Source organism: Telopea speciosissima, chromosome 3 (assembly GCF_018873765.1).
Source record: "Telopea speciosissima isolate NSW1024214 ecotype Mountain lineage chromosome 3, Tspe_v1, whole genome shotgun sequence".
Taxonomy (NCBI): domain Eukaryota; kingdom Viridiplantae; phylum Streptophyta; class Magnoliopsida; order Proteales; family Proteaceae; genus Telopea; species Telopea speciosissima.
Window position 1 is genome coordinate 26,941,797 of NC_057918.1, and position 22,599 is coordinate 26,964,395.

The 22,599-nt window shown below is 38.4% G+C and overlaps 1 protein-coding gene across 1 annotated transcript; it reads right to left on the minus strand.

The window, feature by feature from the left end:
• Nucleotides 1-6,155: 6,155 nt before the first annotated feature.
• On the minus strand, nt 6,156-20,589 carry LOC122656651 (zinc finger CCCH domain-containing protein 64). The gene is made up of 10 exons (XM_043851262.1): nt 20,477-20,589; nt 20,081-20,354; nt 19,745-19,874; nt 19,522-19,641; nt 18,202-18,319; nt 15,467-15,909; nt 14,964-15,249; nt 12,319-12,415; nt 10,011-10,156; nt 6,156-6,429 (listed from the first exon to the last, which is right to left on the minus strand). The coding sequence occupies exons 1-10, from the start codon at nt 20,552-20,554 to the stop codon at nt 6,301-6,303; spliced, it is 1,821 nt and encodes a 606-aa protein (XP_043707197.1). The 5' UTR covers nt 20,555-20,589; the 3' UTR covers nt 6,156-6,300.
• Between the last annotated feature and the right edge of the window lie 2,010 nt (nt 20,590-22,599).

The following is a 22,599-nucleotide window of genomic DNA, read 5'->3' on the forward strand; positions in this document are numbered from 1 at the left end:
TCATTGGAGAGAGGACGATTGGCTGCAGCAAGTTGATCGGATATATATTTGACTTCGCGAAGATAAGCGAAGCGGACTTATCACCTTTGGTGAGGTTTTGTGCATATGGAGTTGGAGAACACTGTCGTGAGAGAGATCCGATCGCAGATTGGAGAGCACTCGGACTTCGCAGATGTGTCGAGCCCGACGACATATGGCAATACTTCGGTGAGAGTGATGAAATTATCCTGAGTACCGTGATCTTTCCGAATCCAATCGAGTAAGGATTTGGAATTTCTTCAGTAGATTCAGCAGTAGTATGATGCATGGGTGGGCATTTAATTGTGCCATCGATGTAACCCATTAAGTCTTGGCATCGAAGAAGAGGAAACAATTGTGTTTTCCACAGAAGAAAATTATCACAGGTAAGTTTCAAGGTTAAATGATGCTGAAACGCAGGTGTTGAGGAAGAAGAAGACATTGTTGAGGAAGAACAGTCTTTGCAGTAGATGAATGCTAAGATAGAGTCGTTGAAGAAGGCAACAGATTACCAGGAATCGATAAGGTCGACTGATACCATGTGAGAGATAGAGAGTTTGAATTGGAATGAATCTCACCTTGCCCACTTTGTTGGGTAGTGATGATATTTATAAACTTGAATTCAAAGTGTTGTTACATTCGTATCTGTTACAATGGGATAAACCCAATTAGTTACAACAGCTAGTTTTAGATAAGTGTTGACTAATTCAAATAAAATTGAATATTTGAAATACCAACGGATCCTTATCCTTAACAGTGAGAGAGTCTCTTCATTTATTTTATCTGATCTTTTGAGTGGACTGAAGAAAGGTGTTTTGGATCATGAATGAACAGGGTCGAAGATTTGACGGATTCCCATCCAAAATCTAAGGTCAAGGCAGATTTCCTTCAAATTATGATCGAGTCTTAATCGATTCTGATTGATTCTGATCTAATCCCAATTCCAATTCTGCTCATTAAACTTTACTGCAATGAACCCAGAGTCCAATCATAATGTGACATCACCTTAGTGAATATATTATCTCAGTGTGTGAAAGAAAGAAAGCTTACATTAGCAAATCTAGGGAGTTAATTTCTATTAATATTTTTATGGTGAAGGTATAAACACCCTTCACCAAACAAAATGCAATGTCGGCAGGTGATGAAGCCTCACACTGATACCATTAATTATATACATAAATACACATAAAATAGGCCACATATAGCAAAAGGGGTGCTGAGATGGAGCCCACCTGTACTCACTTACCAAACTTCTCTTTGAATTTCCTAACCAGTTTCTAAGTTTTCTACCCCCCAAAAAAATAATTTTATGTCCCCACCCATCCCCCTCCCCATTGAATTTAGGCCTCAACCCCATCTGGTCTCTTTTATCTTTTTTGGGTTTGCAGAGTCAGACAGGCCACCACCTTAGATGATGATGATGATGACTGTGGAATTTGGTGATTACACTAATACACTTACAACTATATATGAAAATCTCTTAAATGTGATAGAGAATTTTGGCCCCCTTTTGCCCTCTAAGTAGGTTTCATTAAATCTCTATGAAATATACGTTTCAGGTTCTCATCCCTTCTTGCCCATTAAGGCTTAATAATATTTCTCTTCTATGGAGGTGTTTTCATCCAGAAAAAAAGTTCTAAAATGGGTTGCCTAAGAAAAATCAGGATCAGACCCAAAGTCTGGCTAGGGCATTGAAACCCACATTTCGGGTAAATCCGGATCCGAAAACCGTGTTTTTAAACCCTACTCTAGACAAGGTTTTGGGGGAGTGGGTTAAGGAAATCTAGACAAGATTTAAGAAGATGTTCCTGATGGAATTATTAAAATCATAAGCAGCCCAGTAGAGCCAACGAAAGTTAAATTCCAAAGGGCTCAATAATTGGTTCTGATATCTACCCAGTTTGAGTCGCAGATGAATCCTAGCAATTTTTATCTGAATTCTAAACTTTACAGCTCTGAAAGGCCATTTTAAGCCCAGACTTGAGCCTCCCGACAGAATTTTTGTCCGTAGTCATAATGGAACTGAGCGCACAGCGCAATGGAAAACCAGAAAAACCTGCGGCATGCCCAACCATCTCCCTATAAGAATAATCTTATAAAAGAGCACATTGTCATGGGTCCGGATCCATACCTCAATTGATGCATCAATTTGGGTGTTTCCATTCTCTACTTTCAAGCTCAAACCTCTCCATGCATCAATTTGGGAGTTTCCTTCTCACCAATGCTAGTGGATGTGGGGTTGGGGAGGGGTTCTCTTTAAGTGTCATTGCCAAGAAGACCCACGCGAGGAGAGACCCACACCACAAGTGGGACCCAGGTGTTAGTGCCCCCAAACCCACATCCCAAGAATGCCCCTATATCTAACTCTAATACCAAATTGTATAGATATGTATTCACACCCCAACAAATGCATCTATTAGGCGAGGTTTCCTTTCTCCACTTATATGTCCTAAAGGACCAAAATTCTCCTCATGGATAATCGATGTTAGATTAGGGGAGAGGAAACTCTTTAAGTCCGAGATAGTAGACTAGGGCTGCAATAGGACTGGATTGAGCCGGGTTTTTTTAAATCTCAGTCCAACCCCGAGTCCCTTTAATTGGGCCCAGGGCCGCCCCTGACTCAAGGCCAAAAAAATCCAACCCTGATCCACCCTTAGAGTTTGACCGAACTGATCCTGATTCTCTCTAACCATGGGGGGAAAAGAGATGCATGGGCTGGCTAGGCTAGGGGGATGAAGAAAGAAAGAAGACAAAATCTCTAATGTGATTGATGTTCTAATATCCCGAATCGAGGTGGCTCTAAAGGAAAACGAACAAAGAAAAAGCGGCTGAGCAAGAAAAAGAAAGATGAATAAGAATAAAAAGAAAAAACAGTAAAAAGAAGGCAGGTCAGGTTGGATTGGGACGGGTCGGGCTTAACCAAAGGTCTCAATCCTGGTCCGATTCGATCCTAGTTTAAGACCAAAAATTCTCAACCCTAACCCGTCCTCAAGACCAGGGTATCTCAACCCAGGCCCTGTTCGGACTCAAGATAGGCTTGTACCATCAAGACCAAATTTGCACCCCTACAAGCTACAGCAGACTATATTTTGATAACATCAAATATCATGTGACATTCCTACAAATTGTCTACAATAGATTTATAAAATGGCCACATAGATATCTTTTTGGTGAGGTATGCATTGAGAGATTTTTTATTTTGGGGTGGGGAGGGGGGGGGGTTGAAAATGCATTTAGAGATGCGATCATGTGTTAATGATGCAGAAAATAATTTATACTCCTTTTAATTAGTTGATTCCACATACTTGGATCCAAAAGAGGCCATATGATGCCTTGTTTGTCTCCCGTACAACAAACCCCATTTTTTTTTTCTAAAGCTGTTTTTCTTGGTAGTTGGTACAATCAGTCATTGAGAAGTTTATTGTCATATTTATAAGCCTTGGAGTTAGGACTTAGGAGGGCCCATGGCATGTGACAATGTGAGTCAACAAAATGTTTCTTGACAGTTGACACCCAATCTTCTACCTTTTTGTTCACTTGTTGTTGGATCACTTATTACCCTTAACCCTTGTATTTGTGTTTTTTGCACAAGTAACCCAATCAAGTAATCATCTTTTTAGAAGAATCCTTTTTGGTTAAATAAATCATAACAACAAAGGAGTTTATAAGCCATCAATGATCAGACCAAAGCAAAAGTTTTCTGTCATTTTGTTACTTTATTTTATGACCATGTGGAAATGCATTTTGATCCCATTTCATCAACCAAAAGGCATTTGGTTTGATGCTTTTCCTGCTTTGCTTCACTTTGCTAAGGCAGAAATTTGTTGTACTGTGAAGGAAATATAAGAAAGGTTGCCTATAAATGAAGCTTCCCCATACACGCTTGTGACTTGTGAGTTTATAACCCACCTCTCAAGGAACCTTTATGAGGGCTTGAGAGTTACTATTTATCACATGACATGACCTGTACTACACAAAGAGTTGTCGGGCCCATGTTTATGAAACGATTGAAATTTTCAGAAGAACAAAGAACGTAAAATCAGCTTGGCAAATGAAGCTCCCGCTGGGAAACTTAAGCCAATAAGGGATTTTGAAATTTGAATTTGTTGAGATGTTAGAAGTTATAGAGTTATAGAGTTATAGTCTCATATCGATTTGTTCATGTCTTTAGTGTCTTCATATTGCGTAATGAGTTCTCTCCACCTAATACCAAAGTTATAGATATAGGTATCGGTGGTTGTATTGTTCACCACCAATATTGATATGGTATGGATCGGGCCATATCAGGCTGTATCGACCCTGAAGCGAACGGTAAATTTAAAAATACACCTTTTGTTCTGATACTCCTGATCCGTATAGGTTGGCACTAACCCATGTGGATGAAACTTTCATTACAATACACATTTGTGCTACCAAACTAAGTACCAACCACTCACAGCTTTGGGAAAAGATTTTGCAAGCACATTACCTTAAAGGACAAACTGTTCTGGTTTAAGAAAGGATAATGGATTTGGAATAGCATTCTTTTCGTAAGACGAGATTTACTTGGGTTGTTGTGGAAACCTGTGGGAGAGGATTCAACCACTAATATGTGGACTGACCCTTTAATCTCCTATCTACAGAATTTCCGAGTCCCCTTACATAAACAACTAATCGAGTCCCCTTACATGAACACCTAATCATTCCTTAACTCAAGTAAGAAATTGAAGGAATGCTATTCCAATCCATGACCCTTTGCAGTAATTCCTTTAGAAGTCGATATAATATGGTATGCCATCCAAGACAAGTCTCAGCTTTGTCTATAGGAGAGTTTCTCAGTTTATTTAATTTAAACCACCATACTTCTTTGGACCAAAAATAGACTGGTGAGCATATTTGCTATCTCTTCTTATTTGATTTAGTTAGAAAGAACTATATGTATTTTCAGTATGAATCCCCCTACCCTGTGAGGATCATGAAAATACGCTTTTTTGAATTATGTTTCTTTGAAACTGCCATTCAAAACTGAGAAAGATTGCTCAGAAAACCTTGGCAGGATCTATTCATCTCGTCTGATCCCCCTTTCAGTTGCTTTATAAATTCTTTGGTGAGATTTGTTCATCTCATCCACCAGTTGCTCAGGATTTCCTCGGCCAAAATGAGGAAGATTGCCATAAGAACTGTTAGTACTATTGCAAGACAACCAACTCATGAGACTAATTTAATTTGTTTTGTTAAACATAAGAGTGATGTGGTTTAACCTTTTATCACATGCTCTAACTAATAAAAGCTCGATGCTATTCTTATCTTGTAACAATTTTATTACTCTTTTATCCTACTTAATTTGTTTTATGGGGAAAAAAACACTATCTGCGCGCGTGCAATAAGCTACCTCTGCGCCCAAACACAAAGGCGGACAAAATGACCACCACATTCCCAGAAAATTGTAGCATTCTTTCTCACTTGTTTTATTTATCATAAAAAAACGTGTTTCCGGGGAGAAAAGGACATTCAAGATGACAGATCTCATCCACTGGTAAGTAAATGAGATGCACTTACCGTTTAAGTTCTCTTGATTAAAAGACAAACGTGATCTTCCATACTTAAATTATAAGGTCTATTATAAACAGATTAATGTATTAATCAAGTAGACCTTGCCAAGTTTATCCCATTGTAACCATGGTTTGAGGAATCAAAATCAGCGATCCAATTCCGATCGAACTGGATCAGAATCGGCCGTGGATCTGATTCATGATTCGAGTGGCATTAGACAATTTGCAAAATTCTATACAACGTTCATACAAGCCAAAAAAAGAATGAGTACTCTAGAGTCACGTGCAGTGCCCCCCCCCCCCCCATACAGGCCATAGTGACATGAAAGATGAATCCAAACACACCCCTCGCTTAGTTACCCAATTACCCATCAACCATCTCTATAATAGCATCGATAAATTCTGCCTATGGCCAAGATAGGACTTTCATTGTGGCTCACGAAGTGCTCAAAGAGGTCCATTTCTTCGATATGACCACTCATTGTCACCACCCACTCTCGTGAAACCTCACATCACAATGGCTACATGCATCTAAACTCATGTACCAATCCAGCAACTCGACACTCCTTGTCTTAAATCTAATCCCTAGGGCATTAATCCCTTTCATGTGCTAACTAATATTCAATAATTTATCCAACGGAAAGCTAGCCACTAAACAAAGGATTCACGAGGAGCAATTCCGTGATAAAAGCTAGTCTTCATTGGAAAAAGAGGTGACCAAGAACAGCAATTTTATCAACCATAACAAACATCAAGAAGTAGGATCAAATTCCTCAAACCGATTCTTGAAACCTCCGGCCATCTTCATTTCATCATCTTTGCTAAGCTTACAATTCCTCCAATCAGCCTTATCCATGACATTCAACAAACCAGCAAGAACCTGCAAAGTGTCTATTAGGTATGATGCTTACATGTATAAGGATAATCAACTGACTTACTGAAGAAGTATCACGTAATCCCAGGTCAAGAAGAACTCAGAAGTGGGGGAACTCTAAAGATTATTCAGTTAATAAATAGCCAGTTAAAACCAAATCCTTGAGAGGCCTCGGTGAAGTAATAATAGAAACAGCATGCCCCCTAGTTCGATCATATTTAAGAACCAAAGAAATTCATCAATTGACCAGATCCAAATTTTTAAGCGAGTAAATATGTAGCCCTAAGAAAGCTCACAAGTATGTAGTCTTCCCAGTTCTCTGTCTAAACTTAAGATTAAAATACCATACAAGTAAAACAAAAATTGGGTGTAGCCTTATACATGGTACCTATGCAGAGGAAGGATCCACACCTAATTGATCAATGCCATAGTAATACATGGACTAATGTCAGAATCTGTGACAGGTGGGGAATGTCAAGTTTCATTGACTCCAGCGTATATAAATACATGTAAAAGAAAATACTTGCTGAAGGTGACTACAACTGTATGAAGTTTCCAGAGAAGATATAGGGAAGATGAATCTCTAGATGTATAAGGAGTTTTGCCAATCTATTGATCATAATTTCCTGGTAGAAAACCCCTTGCAAGTTGCTCCTTACACTTGGATGAGCTTTTAGGACCATCCAGCTATGATCCATACGAAGTTTGGAGAAGTTCTTTTGCAACTTTTTGAGAAGGGGAAGGGGGGGGGGGGGATAACCCCAACTGCTGCCTAAGAGGGTATTTCAAGGCTAGTGTTGGATAATAGTTAGATCCTTCTCTCTTGAAGACAATTACATAAAGGCCCAACTACATTCTAATTCCAGAATATATGACCTAGCAAACTTGCTGAGCTGCGGGTAGCGCATTATGGCTGGAAAGCATGGTCACATCTTAAGAAAAAAAAGAATATTATTCGATCATTTTGAATGCATGTCATAAATCTACTTTCAGGACGATTAAGAAAGAGAGTCTGTTCAACATCATTGCACATTGGACCAGAAAGAAGAACCATCCACTTTATCTTGGGAAGACCATGTTAGTCAGAGTGTGCTATGCAAAGAAAATACTGGCATCAAAGAAACTACAGTTCAATGGTGAACAGGAGATCCAAATCACAATTATTTTAGTAGAGTTCTCAAGCAAGGAGGCTTCATGTTTTTCATTACATAGGAAGTGTGATGCAGAGAAGAAGCTGAGGACTTGTGTCCGCAAGAAGAAAAGGAGCAGCAGGCTCCCAGCCCACCTGGGGCTTATTAGCTATCTAATTCCTAGTCTGAATATGTTTCTTTACGTTATGTTCGTAATCAGCAACAAAATACTCTACTAGTTTGCTTAAGAATTAGTTCTCCCATTCAGATTAGGAGTATGATTATTTGTTTTCTATTTAAACTTTGTAAGAGCCAATGCTCAATATGTTGAATCAATTTGAATGAAGCTTGTTGCTCTGAAAATTCTGAGTCAGTCTGGCAGGAAGCTAATCAGAAAGAGGGAGTCTGATCTAATTTGGGAGGGAAACCTGAGCTCTATCTTCCTTCTTTCATACTTTGTTTTGCGAGATAAAGGTACTGCTAGATCCTTCTATTGATCGACTTCTCAGATCTCAAATTAATCTCTGATTTTTATTACAGTTTATATTCTCAGATCTGTAAGGTTATTCTGGTTATAGAACCCTGAGATTTCAGACACATTAATAGCTCTATTGTTACTTTGTGGATCCCCAGTTTCAGGTTCATATCTCATCACCACATATTTACAACCGCAGGCAACCTTTTGAAATTGGTGTGTGGTTTGTGTGATTACACTTTCATCAAAAAAAAAAAAAACGCAGGCTGGTCGGGGTATCATATTCAGCCCATATTGTGGGGATTTCACAGGGCTCCTAGGAGAAGAACTCAACCCTATTATGGGATCATTCTGAGGTCTCATAGTGCTGCTACTTAAAAATTTCTGTATTCCTGAGATTTCTCGATTTCAGAATTTTAGTTTTCAAAATTAATTTCAATCTAGCCAATTCATTGTTCTAATATTTTGGGAATTGGATTGGATTGCTGAAATGGTGATTTGCTTCAAGTTTCATTCAATTCTATTGGTTTGATCTGGTTTAGTTTAACTTTTGCTATTTCTTGGATTTCGGATTCAGAAATCATTGTTCTTTAAATTACTCTTAATCTAACCGTTGATTCAGTCCCATCTTTTGAAGGGATCCTATTCCCTATGTCTCAGTTTGATTCTTAGAGTTTGACCCTCATCTGAGAGGGTTGAAATTTTCGGTTAATTTGGGTTATCTGTTTGAGTTGGTTATCTTGGGATCTTGACCGGGAGGTTAACGGTTAACCTATCAATCCCCCTACCAAAGTGCTTGAGAGTGTTGATATGGTGAATCACATTATCAAGTTACCTGTGGGCATGGACTGGACTTGGTAATTATAGGCCAAAAATGGAAGGTTTTCTTTTACTCGAGTACAGGAAGGAATGGATGACTTACTTAAGAGGTACTTCAGGGAAGATGGAATTAATTCTTAGGGTTTCAATATGATGTGTGGGGATAAAGCCCTGGTCTAGAGAGGTTCATGATGGCAGTTCCTATAAGCAGCGGAAGATATTTAGGAGTTTCACAACAAGGAAAGGATGGAAAGAAATTTGAATTGCCAATTTTGTAACTTTGGGGTTAAAAGCCTAAAGAATTATAAGCCTAACAACGGTCTTCACTAAGATCAGTAGGGGCCTTGTAAAGGGAATGGAGATTTTAGATGGGTTGTTAGTTGCTAATGCATGATGGGATGCAATGTTAAACCAAGGAGAACTAGGTGTACCATGCAAGTGAAACATAAAGAACACAAGTGACCATGTGAACTGGGACTTCTGCTTCACTTGCTAGGTAGGACAAGTTTTGGTTTGAGATGTAGAGTGGCATAATGTGTTTCAAGTTTCCAACCAAGTCATATAATCTTGTTGAGTCGTTGACAGGATGCCAGCTGGTGCTTTTGGAAATTCGAGGGGCCTATGTTGAGGTGAACCTCCCTCCACTTTATCCTGTGTCATGGATCATCCGGCCCATATAGCCTCCCAAACTGGGTCTCATCAATAAATTGGCTGTCATTGGATTAGGGATTCAGTACCCAATCCATAATATTAATTGGTCTGGGTTTGGTCATGGGTAAACCTGGTTGATGAGTACATCCTATTTGTTCTAGTCTAGTGGTGTGGGCCACGACATTGAGTGAATCTTTGATGGGGCCGTCAAGCTGAATGTCTTAAGAGGGTTTTGAAATTACAAACAGAAAGCAAGTTTTGTTCCAGGCAACATTATAATTGACTTGATGTTCTAGAAATATTTGAATTCAACTTCATAGCAAGTGTACGAAGAACCTTTATGCTAATACATGGCTAAGAAATTCCCATCCACTAGCAACTACAATTATATTTTCAGCACTTCGATTCGTTAGAAACCAGAATTCTATTTCTACAGTTTCAAGCAGAATCCAAGGAAAATAAGTAAAAGCAGATCAAATAAATTATATGTAAGATTGATCAGTGCTCTTTACCTCACGTCCGAATTGGACTGGAAATTTCTCCTTATCCTTGACAGAATGTGATAGTATTGTACCATCTGGAAGTTCCACATAGAAGAAACTCAACCTTCCATCAAAATGTGACCTAAGTAGTTCTCTTCCTTCAGAAATATTATTGTCTGCAATCAATATAAGGGGTGGAAGCATTTTAGGAGCTACAGCAGAAACGACCCAAAGAACCACACCACCCAGACCATCTCAGCCTCAAATGGTTATATCCTCTTTAAAAACCATATTGAGCAAAAGACAAATGAAAATATATTCATGATTCTTTTCAATTTGAATCAGCATAAGCCCATCTTTTTATCTATTACCATTGAAAAAGAATGATTTTGACTGGTTCTAAGTTCCTTCATCTTTTATGTTTCCTTTTCTACCCCTCCCAACCCATTAAAATGACAAACATGCTATTGTGGGCTCCAAACAACCACATGTTTAAGACCCTCTTTTTTCTCCTATGTTATTATTTTATTACCAAACAAGTCGAGTCTCTCGACGGACACATCTAGAAAAAGGTCTCTTGCTCACACATGGCAGGTCGGATAGGGCTGAAATTTTATGGACAAGTAGACCCCAAGGTCTCTCGTTACATGTCAAGTTTCAGTCCAAAAGGAGTTAGCAACACGGCAGCAAACTAAAACATTGAAAAATTACGGACTACCAAGGGATACGTGCACATACACAGGTGAGTTAAGATTGAATTTGGGGCTGGAATTTTAAAAATAGTCAATTCAGACAATTCCCTACCATATCCAACAGTTAGAACGGCTGAATCACCCTTCCATGTGGTACAATTAAGTGTGTTCGGCCACCTATTTTTCTAGGACTCCCCCATCAAGAGAAACTTTTGCCCAAAGGATACCCTTACTTTGAAACTATAATACAAAACATATCCACTTCTAAAACTTCATGTGAAAAGCAAATGGATTCCAATAAAATCACCAATAAGCAATTCAAGTTCACTTGCGAAGCACGTGCCTCTAACTAATTTTATAATTATTCCTTATAATTAAAGACGTTTAGAAAAGAAGATGCTACTTGCGAAGCACGTGCCTCTCTCTCTGGATCAGTGTCTGCATTCTGATCACTGTCCCAATGGGTTGCACACTATATGAGGCAAGGTCAGGTGTGAGCAGCATGACAGCAGAGAGCTAACAAGAAGGCCTTTAATGTTCTTCTTGGTTGCAGGAGGAAGAGCCTGCCAACCCTGATCCTGCCTTCAAATATGTCCATATTTCCAAATATTTTCTACCAAATGAAGTAGAATATGATTTGGCGGCCTTATCAAATTTAATTATATCCTCAGAGTTTGATGCACATTTCTTCTTTCTTCACTAGTTTTGAATTATCACAGCTTCTCCGGCATCAAAATCTCTTGTATGATTATTTAATTAATATCTTCATTTCAAGCATGCAACTACCTGTGTTGGGACTCTGCTCAACATTTACATGAAGCAATACAAAAAGTTCTTTCAAATAGAATGAAAACATTTAGGACACTAAAACCTAAGTTTGTAGCCTACAGGACACTGAAACCTAACAGGAGTAAATAATTTTCAATCATATAGAGGTATCACTAAAAAAAATATGAACCAGAGAAGAGACAACATGTAGCATCCCAATTAATATAACATTTTACTATCAGCTCCAAACCTAGAGTCAATGGTACATAAAGGACATACTTTACCCAGCATCCACGGCTCTGCGATGATTCAAGATATAGTACGAAAACTGAAATGCGTGAAAAAAAAAAGAAGGAACATTCATTCATTCGTTATTATAGCAAAATTAATCCAATATGTTGAAACCTATAATATAAGCTACATCCAAATCAGCAGTCCATAATTACAGTTGTTGCCACTACAACGAAAACACACGGTGCTGATAAAGTTGTAGAAGTGCATATAGTGTCCAAATGAAAAGCCATAGTTGCTGAAATTCAGGAAAAAGAACTGCCACTTTTGTTTTATGGCCATTTTGGACTAGTCATACCACATTCTTAAGGATTCCCATGAGCCAAGACTTACATGTTGCAGTCCAGATGGCACGTTACAGTTCAAGGAGAAATACTTGCTTGACCATCAAACCTCACGGAATACGACATGGCCATGGAGCTATACTATTTTATATCATACATATAAAATATTGTTAGAGTGAAAATCAAAGTATGCGAATAGGCTAAATTGCTACACAACACACAATGGCAGATTTGAAGCATTTAGACATCATAATCTCTCAACACCTAATACATACAGTAAAATATGTGTTCATCAACACTTACTCGAATTCATGACTTCAAATTCAAATCCCAACTTTTCAGCAGCTGAAATGAAACAATCTTGAATAGAAGATGCCTTTGACAAAGGAATGGGAATAGCCTGCACAAGAAATAACCATTCAGAAAATTCCTAAACTGCCAGTAGATAATCAAATAGTATGTTGTCACAACAGTTAGCCCATTATCCAGTGATCCAAAATCCAAATCCATTTTGGCAGCTTGATGCATGTATTCTTCACATTAGAGCCTATAGTACAATGAAGCAGCAGAGGAACAAAAAATGAAAGTATTATTATTTTGCCCTATTGCAAAGATTAGTGGTTCAATTTATTCCCCAGCTTCAAGAGAGTTTAAACAAGTAATGTAAAGGGAATTCTTCCAAGAGAAATTATTAACAAATTACTCTTAGCAATGGGCTTAGCACATGGGTTGCTAGGAGTATAGATAAACCATAGAACTTGAACTGGATTGTTGTGGCCATATTTATGTACATAGAATTTGATGGGAAGCCATTCAACATGGGTACATAGAAGTACTAATAAATCACAGGATGTTGCCCACCACCAGGTGATGCAGAATTATCACCAAACTGGGCTTCTTTTATTAGGAATAAGTCTAGGGTTGGGATATATATATGTTAGGCCTTTGATCCCAAGGATTTTCTATGTAATAAGCCACTTTAATAGGCCTGGAATAGGGGTATATAGGTTGCATACGGGATTAGCCCAATACTTAGTCTTATTTTTATGTTTTTAATTGAACCGGTTTAAAATTGGTTGCATCCAATTTGTTCAATTGGGTCAATTTAAATTATTTAGTTAAGTTTTTTTAACTTAAGTTAATAGGGATAGTTAGGACATTTTACTGTTTTAAATTAAGAGCTTTAGATTATAATCACACCCACGCACGATTTGTGATGCAGGAGTGTTTAAATTGTTCTAGGATTTGGCATAAGGCCATCTTATAAATAAAACAAATCGTGGGAGACTCCCCCACAGATTATTTAAATTAAAATTCTGTTTTTGGTTGACTGCCACTATTGCTGCTCCTTGCTCCCTCGTGAGTGTGTGCATCCTTGTGGATCTCAAGGTGGAAAGGGACTGGTGGAATCTGGTTGACTCCTTACGCCATGACGGCTGGGAGGATCTTCTTCAATTCGAAGGTAGTTCTATCCTTCACATCTATTCAAGCTGCTGCCAGTGGAATCTCCAGTAAGTTTGACACCCAATTTCTTCTTCTAACCCTCTAGTCCTTTCCCCCAATCGATCCCCTTTATTTTTTGTTTGAATCCCATAAACCCTGACTCCATTAAACCCTAGATCTTGCTGCCCAGCCATATTTAACCATTAAAATTACTTCAAATTCAAACCACAGCCTCTCCATAATACCCCCTACACTCGACCTAGCCTGCTGCCCCATCCTAGAAGCCTAAACCCTAACTGACATTGTCTTTGTGAAACCCAAAAACACCCTAAATTCTGTAAAACCCAATTCAGCCATCAGAAAACTCCCAAATTCTGGTCGAACCTCCCTCCCACTGTCCCCTATACTCGATCCAAAGCCCTGCCCCAAATCCCACTTCTAAACCCTAGTTTTGACTATTTTCCTATATCTAAAACCCGAAACCCTAACCCGAATTCTGCAGAATTTTCAAACCCTAATATTTTTATACTATAATAACCCCCTAGACCTGCCCATTAAAACCCTATAAACCTCATCATCAACATCTCACTCAAACCCTAATTTTACCCTAATTTACCCATACTTAACACAATCGGCCAGCACTGTTTGAGTTCCTCTTTACCTGGCTCCTAGTAGGATTGTCTCCTATTATAGGACGACATTAACTCCAGGGGGAAGCATTTGCAGTAGAATTTGATTAGGACCAACATACATGGATGGTATCGAGGAGCCCACAATATAGATGATTGTGGGGAGATACAGAGAGTTTGGGCCTGAGGGGATTGGAAATGAGTTCTGAAACCACTTTCTTTTTGTGGGAGTGGGGGTTTCATAGGTTATTTTTATATTTATAAAAGCATATTCTAGTTAAAGATTATGTATGAGAATTTAAACCTTAACCAATTATGTATGAGCTTTTAAACCTTAACCCACTCCCCACGTTCAAAGAAAAAAAGTCCCCCAGTCCCTAGGTTCTACCAGTGCAAGGACTTGCAGAATACTAGCCACCAATTTCACAACAAAATAACTCACCATAACTGCCACTACCACTTGAAAAAGAAAGCAGTTTCTTTTGGGGTAACCAAGTCTCACTACTTCCTTTTGACTTTGTTTAATAAATTGTGATTTTATTCATCTATCTCCTCCTTTTAAGTCTAAGTATGTTTACTCCTAACACCACAAATGTAAATTAGCTTCATTTTCATCCTTCTCCTTTTCCAAGTTGATTTCATATAGGCCATTTCCTATGTTCAAGGCCCTACTAAACGTAATGCGTCTTTACGGCATTCCTACAAAACCAGAGAAAGCTCAATTAAAGGATTAAAAAGGATGTTCCATGTAGAATTAGAGCTGGGTGAATGAAGTGGAGAAAGCTTCTCAAATTCTATAAACAGCCACAATAAAGGATTTCTTTACAGAATAGAATGATTACAGGATACCTTTAAAAAAGGAAAATTTTCTTTCACCTGAAGATTAGCATGAGTACCATGCTTGAAAATCCACTCAAAGAAAACTACTTCATTGCCTTGGGTCTTGAAATACCTCTTCAAAGCATTTTTGAATCTTATTAATTCTGTATCTGTTTCTGGAGCCAGAGAAAGAGTATGGGGCATGTGCTCAATCGGTATTATTAGTACATGATCTCGACTTAGTGGGCCTTTAGCTAGAGCGCAGTAGTAATTTTCTCCCACACTTAGGATAAGATGTGACTCCACTTTGGGGCTGGACAAACAAAACCAGCAATCTTTTGACCTGAAACTCAATTGAAGGTTATTATGATTACTAACATGGTACTGAAACTCGGCACACTGAAAGAAATCAATCAGGATATTATCAGGACACAACAGACAGCTCAAATACAACTCAAAGTGGAAAATGAACAATTATCATAAGGTGTAATTTTATAAAGCCAAAGAAAATAAACGGAGAGGAAATAAATAAGAAAAGATCCATGGCACACTACACCAACCTGTCAGTGTTGTCAGACCTATGTCTCTTGTGAGAAAAGCTCTCACCCTCATCAGCTAAGCTATGCCTAAAGTTGCAATCGGGACCACGTTCACATTTTCCTTTGTTAAGGAAATCAAAGCAAACATTTTTCGAATATTGCTCTCTTGCATCAATGTCATGCCGAAAGTTACAGCTTTCGCCTCGTGAACAAGACCCTGAAGATGTAAATTTGAAACAAAGCTTCTCACCATCATTTCCCTGTCTTTGCCGCTTTTGGGAGACATCATACCGCCAATATTGTGCGTCTGAAACAGTGCCGCTTGGTCGCTTTTCAGTTTCCTCACGCTGAAGTGTTTTCTCTACAACTGAATATGGAGATAAGGTTGTATTTGGCGGCTTTGCATGGATCTCACCCGCAGACATGAGAGATGCTGGAGTAGGAGAAATTGCATGAATAAATTTCTGAGAACAAGTATATTTACCACAAGTTATGAAATGCCAACAAGCTCAACCCCAAATGTCAATAAATAGACAGGATAAGCAATAAAGTTCAATAGTGGAACCAGCAGCAAATAATTTCAGTTTGTAAGCCAAGTGTACTTGTTGCAGGCAAATTTTGGGTTTTCTGCTTCTGGGGCCTACTTGGGGTAAATTTTCAGAGTAGGCTTTTATATCATTGAGTAGAGTTTAAGTATTATAAGTGTGTAAAAGAGTTCTGTTATAGGATCAATAAGTTAGAAATTATGTTCAGACTAAATTGTATTTTTTGTAAGAATGGCAGTATTTTAATTATTTGCTGGGTTTCTGGGCCTTGGGATATATGGGTTTTCTATGTTTTTATGGGCTTTTATGTTATGGGCATTTAATGGGTTTAATACAATTATTTTGTGGCTTTTCGAATTTTTAGTAGTGCCTTGTGTATTTAGTAAGTTGTAATTGTTTTTAGTATCAACTAACAAGTTTCTATTTTGGAGCTTATCATATCTATACATAGGCATGTACCCCCTCCACAAACTCAATCAATGAAAGAAATTTTCTCCCTAGTTTTTTGCACTATTGCTGTGTGGATTCACAGGCCCATTTACTTCAAGCTCTAGAACAGTTATCTTCTCCTTTAAACTCCATAAAACAATAGCCAAATACTGTCCAAGCCTTGTTCCTTCTAATCTACCCTTCACCCCTTCATCCACCTTTATACCCTAATCGTTGAACTACTTTTTGTTACTTTCTAATTTCTGTCCCAGCATATCAGAACCAAGGTTTAAAATCTCATTTCGTTTCGGTATTCCGGTCTGACAGAAATTTCGGATATTTCGGTCGAACTATTGTACATTTTCTACAAGGTTTCGATAGATCATTTCGGTGGGTTTTAGGCCAAGTTAAGGCCTGAAACTTCATGGAAACCCTATTTTAAGCTATATAAACACATGTAAATGTTCAAATTGCAAATAGTCACCCAAAGTGGTGTTTTGGATTTGCACCATTGATTGACAATATACAATTGAATCCTAATGTATAACTTAGTTAATTACACATAAACATTGTTTAAGACTTTAAGTACTAGAGGACATAATAAATTAATAATTAATAAGCAATTTAAACAAGTAAATTCACTTGGAAACATAAAGTCAATGACTCATAACGTAAGTCATAATATTAAGCGCAATAAATCACTAACAGGATGATATCAATATCCCAAATTCCCAATACAAGTCAAGTTGTCATCAAGTGACTCAAATGTTTACAAATATTCTAATAATAATTACTCCACCGTCCAGGATCGACCCCACTCATAGTCCGATAGAGCCAACATGCATTGTTCTCTGACTGTAGGACATATGAATGCTTCCGGTGTAGATGCGGCGAAGATTCAAAGAACAAACCAAAAATCACCAAAAATGAGTGAAGAATGAAGCAAAAGGACCAAAAACTCAAAAAAATGCAGTCTTGTGAGCTCTCAGGCGAAATTTCGACCGAGAGTCATGAGACAATGTATATATTATAACATGACTTTGTAACATCTTGCCGATGTTTCGGCGAGATGTTACAAAAGCTCGAAATTTCGCAAAATGACCAAAATATTGCATCTTTTTGTTCGAAGTTGAATTTCGTTTCGAGAAGGTCGAGATACTCGAAATTTTCGAGATATCGATCGAAATATAACAAGTTTTTGTACTATGATCAGAACACATTCCAACCATTCAACCCGACATTAAACTTCAGCAACCCCAAACTCTTTTAAACCTAGCCTATCTAAGCATCTACCACCATTCCTCCTAAACCATAACCCTATTTTCATCCTAAACCAGTAAACCCTAATTTTCCCTTTTCTGTTCACACTTTCCATAATGAAATGGCAAGCTTTCTCTCTCCTAATTCAACCAAATCCTAGGGTTAATTGACTGAATTTCACTCTATGCAGACTACTTCATGTTCTACATCATATGGACTAGTTGACACGTACAAATAAGATCAGTAGCAAAGGACCCAATCCAATCTATTCAATCAAGAAACAAAAGACAAGTGCTTCACTTCAAAAGTTGCACTTCTTAACAGTGACTCCAAGTTACAGCTAGAAAGATCAGGTCAAGAAAATACAAGTTAGCAGAATGAGTATGGAAAACAAGCCTTTAACACTCAACTTAGCAAAACCAGTCTTGCAAAATAAATTATAATGGTAATTCCCACTATCCAAATTAATGCAGAAGTATTTGATGAAATCATTTTGAATCAGTTAGAGAAGAAGAACCACACCTGTTTATCCTTATTTCCAACTGATGCAAGACCCAAGAAGCGAGTTACATGGACAGCGTTATCATTAGAGTAGGGCTCACGTGCATAAAACACACCTTTAGTACCTGCAATATGATAGCTACAAACAAGATAACAATTACGAACACAAAACAACTGTTCCCAGCCTGACCATTGACAATAAAGTAATCTTAGACATCACAAAAGCCATAGGGAAGAACAGCGCAATTTGAAGCAAAAATTACACCGATTGTTCAGTCTCAGCGAAGTCAAGCAAAAAAGTAATAACAAGGTAACCAGAAAATAAAAACAAAAAAAAATTATAAAAATAGGAAGAAGAGAAGAAAGAGGAAATAAAGGTAAACAAAAATTGTAACAACAAAACAAATACACCAAGACACATATCTATGCAAGGTTGACAACTTTCGGCCTACCACAGCATTGGTTGACCTCAGAATTTGCTGTTTCCAGACTTGTGCACTGGGTACGCACTTTTCATGCATTACAATTTTATGGGAACTCAGAGAATCTCTTGATTGGCAGTAGATTAGACTTTCTTACTACATTTTCTATTGTATGCCTACATTAAAAATTTTATGTTCACTGTGGCACTCATGGTTCTTCTCTTTTCCTCCCCCAATATACAGTATACAGTCATCTACTTGGCAAGACAGCCTGGCCCTAAGTTTATACACCTAACTCTGCGTGAAAAAAGAACCCAACAGACACACAGAGTTGTATTAACCATTTGCTTAAAAAGGAAATATCACAGTATTTTAATATTTAGGGGGGGGGGGAACAAATTCAAAGTATTAGCCACATGCAACCAGGATATGGAATTATATCTGTTTCTTCTTTTCTTTATCCACGGGAATCATTCATAAAATTCTAGGTTACCAATTTTGAAGTTTCAATCATGTGTATGCTGCTAATAGTGGGTAAGAATCGCTGTAGTTGACGCTGCTGTCACCAGCATAAGGAATAGTAATGCCCATATTTCATTAAAGCAAAATACCCGAAATCCTCATTTGTATGGAGGAAAGAGAGTCATGAAATTAGTTGACACAAAAATTGAATGAAAGAAACAAAGAATATTGAAGGAACCAGCATGAACAGAAACACTCGATCCAAAACATTTCCCCTTTTCTCCCCCCCCTTATGGTGTGATTGATAATAATCATTTCAAATCTGGATGAGCATTCACAAAATGCTCACCAGGAAGGAAGAACAAAGGGAACGATGCTTATCAAACTTCAACTGCAATAGCTATTTGCATGCACAATATAAAACTTAAAAACAACTACAACAATGTCCATCTCATACCGAGGCTTGATCTCAGCAACTAGCTCTGATACAGTGGGATCACTACCAGCTGAATCTGTAATTCCAGGTGGAGCTTCGGATGTATTAACCCTGTTCAAAATTCCACTGGGCCATTCATTAGTGCTAGCCAGTCAAGGAAGTCAAAGAAGGTATAAATCATTTCTGGAACCAAGCCAACCACGACAAGCATAAAATTCCACAGCCATAAGAGAGTGAAGGATATGTCAGAAACAGATCAACTACCCCAGGCTCTTCAGCCAAAGCTCGTAACGCATCAACGTCGTCTTGACTATAAGTTCCAAAGGGTTGACCAACTGACGATTGTTTGCCCGATAAGTAGACCACAGATAATCCTATATAAACGAATTCAGTAGATCAGCGTAACAGAAAATCATCAGCCCACTGCAGAGCAAGCTAAATATAGCGAATGAACAAACTAATTTGGAATTCCAAGCTCTCGTTTATTTCTCATTCAACAAATAAAGTGTAAAAAGGAAAGTATTGCATACACCAAACGGAGATGGAAAGGGAAGCGAAAAATCTGAGGAAAGAAGAGTACCATGGAGGTTGAACTTCCCACTCCCTTTGAGCCAGTATAAGTTCTCACATATCTTCAACCCATCCATCTTGAAACCTTTATTCTCTGGATCCTTTGAAGCAACAGTGAGGACCTTTGCAGAACCAATGCCGTAATCACCGATGAAGTAAGTTGGGATAGGGAGTTGGGAACGTCCTTCGACGTACTCCAAGAGCTCATCGAGCTGATCGGAGGAATCAGCAAAGAACTGTCCCAGGCAGAGAAGCGCATCGAATGGGCCGGTTGATTTGTTCACCTTCAAATGAATATGAAGGATTCAAAATAAAATGGGAGAGTCAGTAAAAAGTAGAATCTACGAAAGAAACCCTAGAAATGACACAGACGATTAGAGAAAGAGAGAGAGATAAAGAAAGATACCGATGAGACTCGCTTAAATAGCTGATTGAGGCGACCTAGAACATCTCCGCATAGTAGAATCCTTGGAGGAGTTGCCATGAGAGTTGAGATTAAGAGAGAGAGCGCGGGAGGACGAAGAGTTATGAGGACTTTCAAGTTTCCAGTGTACAGCAGACTATGGTCTGCGGTGCCTATTGCGGCATTGCCTGCCTCAGAACTGGATGTAAATGGATATTCGAAAATCCGCATACGATCCGCATCGACATCCGTATCCGTTTAGGGACATTTGTATTCGTTTAGAAATATTCCAAAAAAATATCCGAATATTAGGATAAAAATTCGTCTAAAAAAAAAAATCTAAATACTTAATAATAAAAATTGAGAAGTAGTTTTCTGTCTGGGAGTGTGGCCTACGCCAGCACTCCCATGTGTCTATCTCTCTCCTCCTCAAAATAAAGGGGCAAAAATGTCTTTTCCATATGTGGAGGAGAGAGATAGACTCATAGGAGTGTTGGTGTAGGCCACACTCTCGAACAAAGTTCTTTTTCTCATAAAAATTTAAATAAATAATGACCTTAAGGGTTTTTGAAGATTCAACGGGTTCTAGAACACGAGGAAAAGATAATCATGATCTAAGAGATATGGAATGAGAGTGAATTGTATCCGATAGGGGGAGGAAGGTCTGGGTTACACAAGGCATAGATGTAAACGGATGGTCGAAAATCATAATTTGATCCATAGCTGAATCTGTATAGATGTATTTGCATTCGACCATGGAATATCCGGATCTGATCACATTTGATCCGTATCCGAGCCGAATCCGATTCGTTTACATCCCTACTCAAAACTAAATATGTTCGCTTCCGCCAATGCACACAATTACACAAACGGCTTACAAACTCAGATTCCCTACGGATCTTTTCCTATGGCTATTAATGCGGCTACTCTGGGATAGATGAAGAATGGTGTCGGTTGGGCTGAATTTCTTTTGGTTTGTTATTAGGCCAACCTGAAATCAAATTGTTGAGAAAGTATTTCAATTTCAGTCGATTTCTTACCGGTTTCTCACCTATGTATTGTTATCATTTTGTAATCGGTCTACCACCATGTTCAGTAAAGTTCGATTTGCGAGTTTACTATTGGTCTAGTCTAGATGTGAAATATAATTTAGGCCGATTTTTTGGTTTTGGTCAGTGCATTTTATCTATCTGGTTTGATTTCGCCTTCTACCGGTTATTTAAAACCCCAAATCGATAAAATTTGGCTCGTATTCAAGCTGGATTCATCAGTTTTTTGTCTGTCAATCCGGGTTAAGCTTGACTTTGACATCCTTAGATAGATTGGTCATATGAATTTAAAAGGTTTTTTATATTTTTCGTAAAATAGTTAATGAACCACGGTTAGAAGTTAGAACACACCTATTAAACGTTCCATTGTAGAGAAGTCCCGTTCTACCAAAAAACAAAAAAGAGAAGTCCTGGATCCTCTGTTGTTGGTGAAGCCTGATTTGGTCCAGAAAGTGCGGTTGAGACCTTCGGAGGGTCGTTTCGACCTCGAAACGATCTCGAAATGCTGAAAACTGGCGGGGCTCCAAGGAGTGGTGTTGGGCTCGTTGAGATCTTTGAAATGAGTACCTTTTGAGCCATGTGTAATGTTTTGGTCCGTCCCAGGTTTTTGGGCATTTTTGGGCTACGGGCATTTGTGTACTTTATGGGTTAGGACTTTCTTATTTATTGTTCTTATCTCTTTGAGAGAGGAAGATGAGGGTTTTGTAATACTTCAGAGACATAGTGAAATCCGTTCGACTGCTCAGCCGTGGATGTAGCTTCCATTTTGGAGGTGAACCACATAAAATCTCTGTGTTGTGCGTTGTGTGTTCTTTTCTATTTCGTTTTTCTTTTGCAAATCGCCATTCTGAGCGTTGTTTTCGCAACAACTGGTATCCGAGCTTCGGTTCAGGAAGCAGAACGAAGGTTTTTCGTGTTTAGCTTGAGTGGGAGCGATGACAAAAGATGGAAAAGCAAGGATTGAGAAGTTCAATGGCCAGAACTTTCAGTGGTGGAAGATGCAAATGGAAGACCTTTTTTTTTCAGAAGGATTTGTATCAACCATTGGAATGAAAGAAACCGAAGGAGATGAAGGAT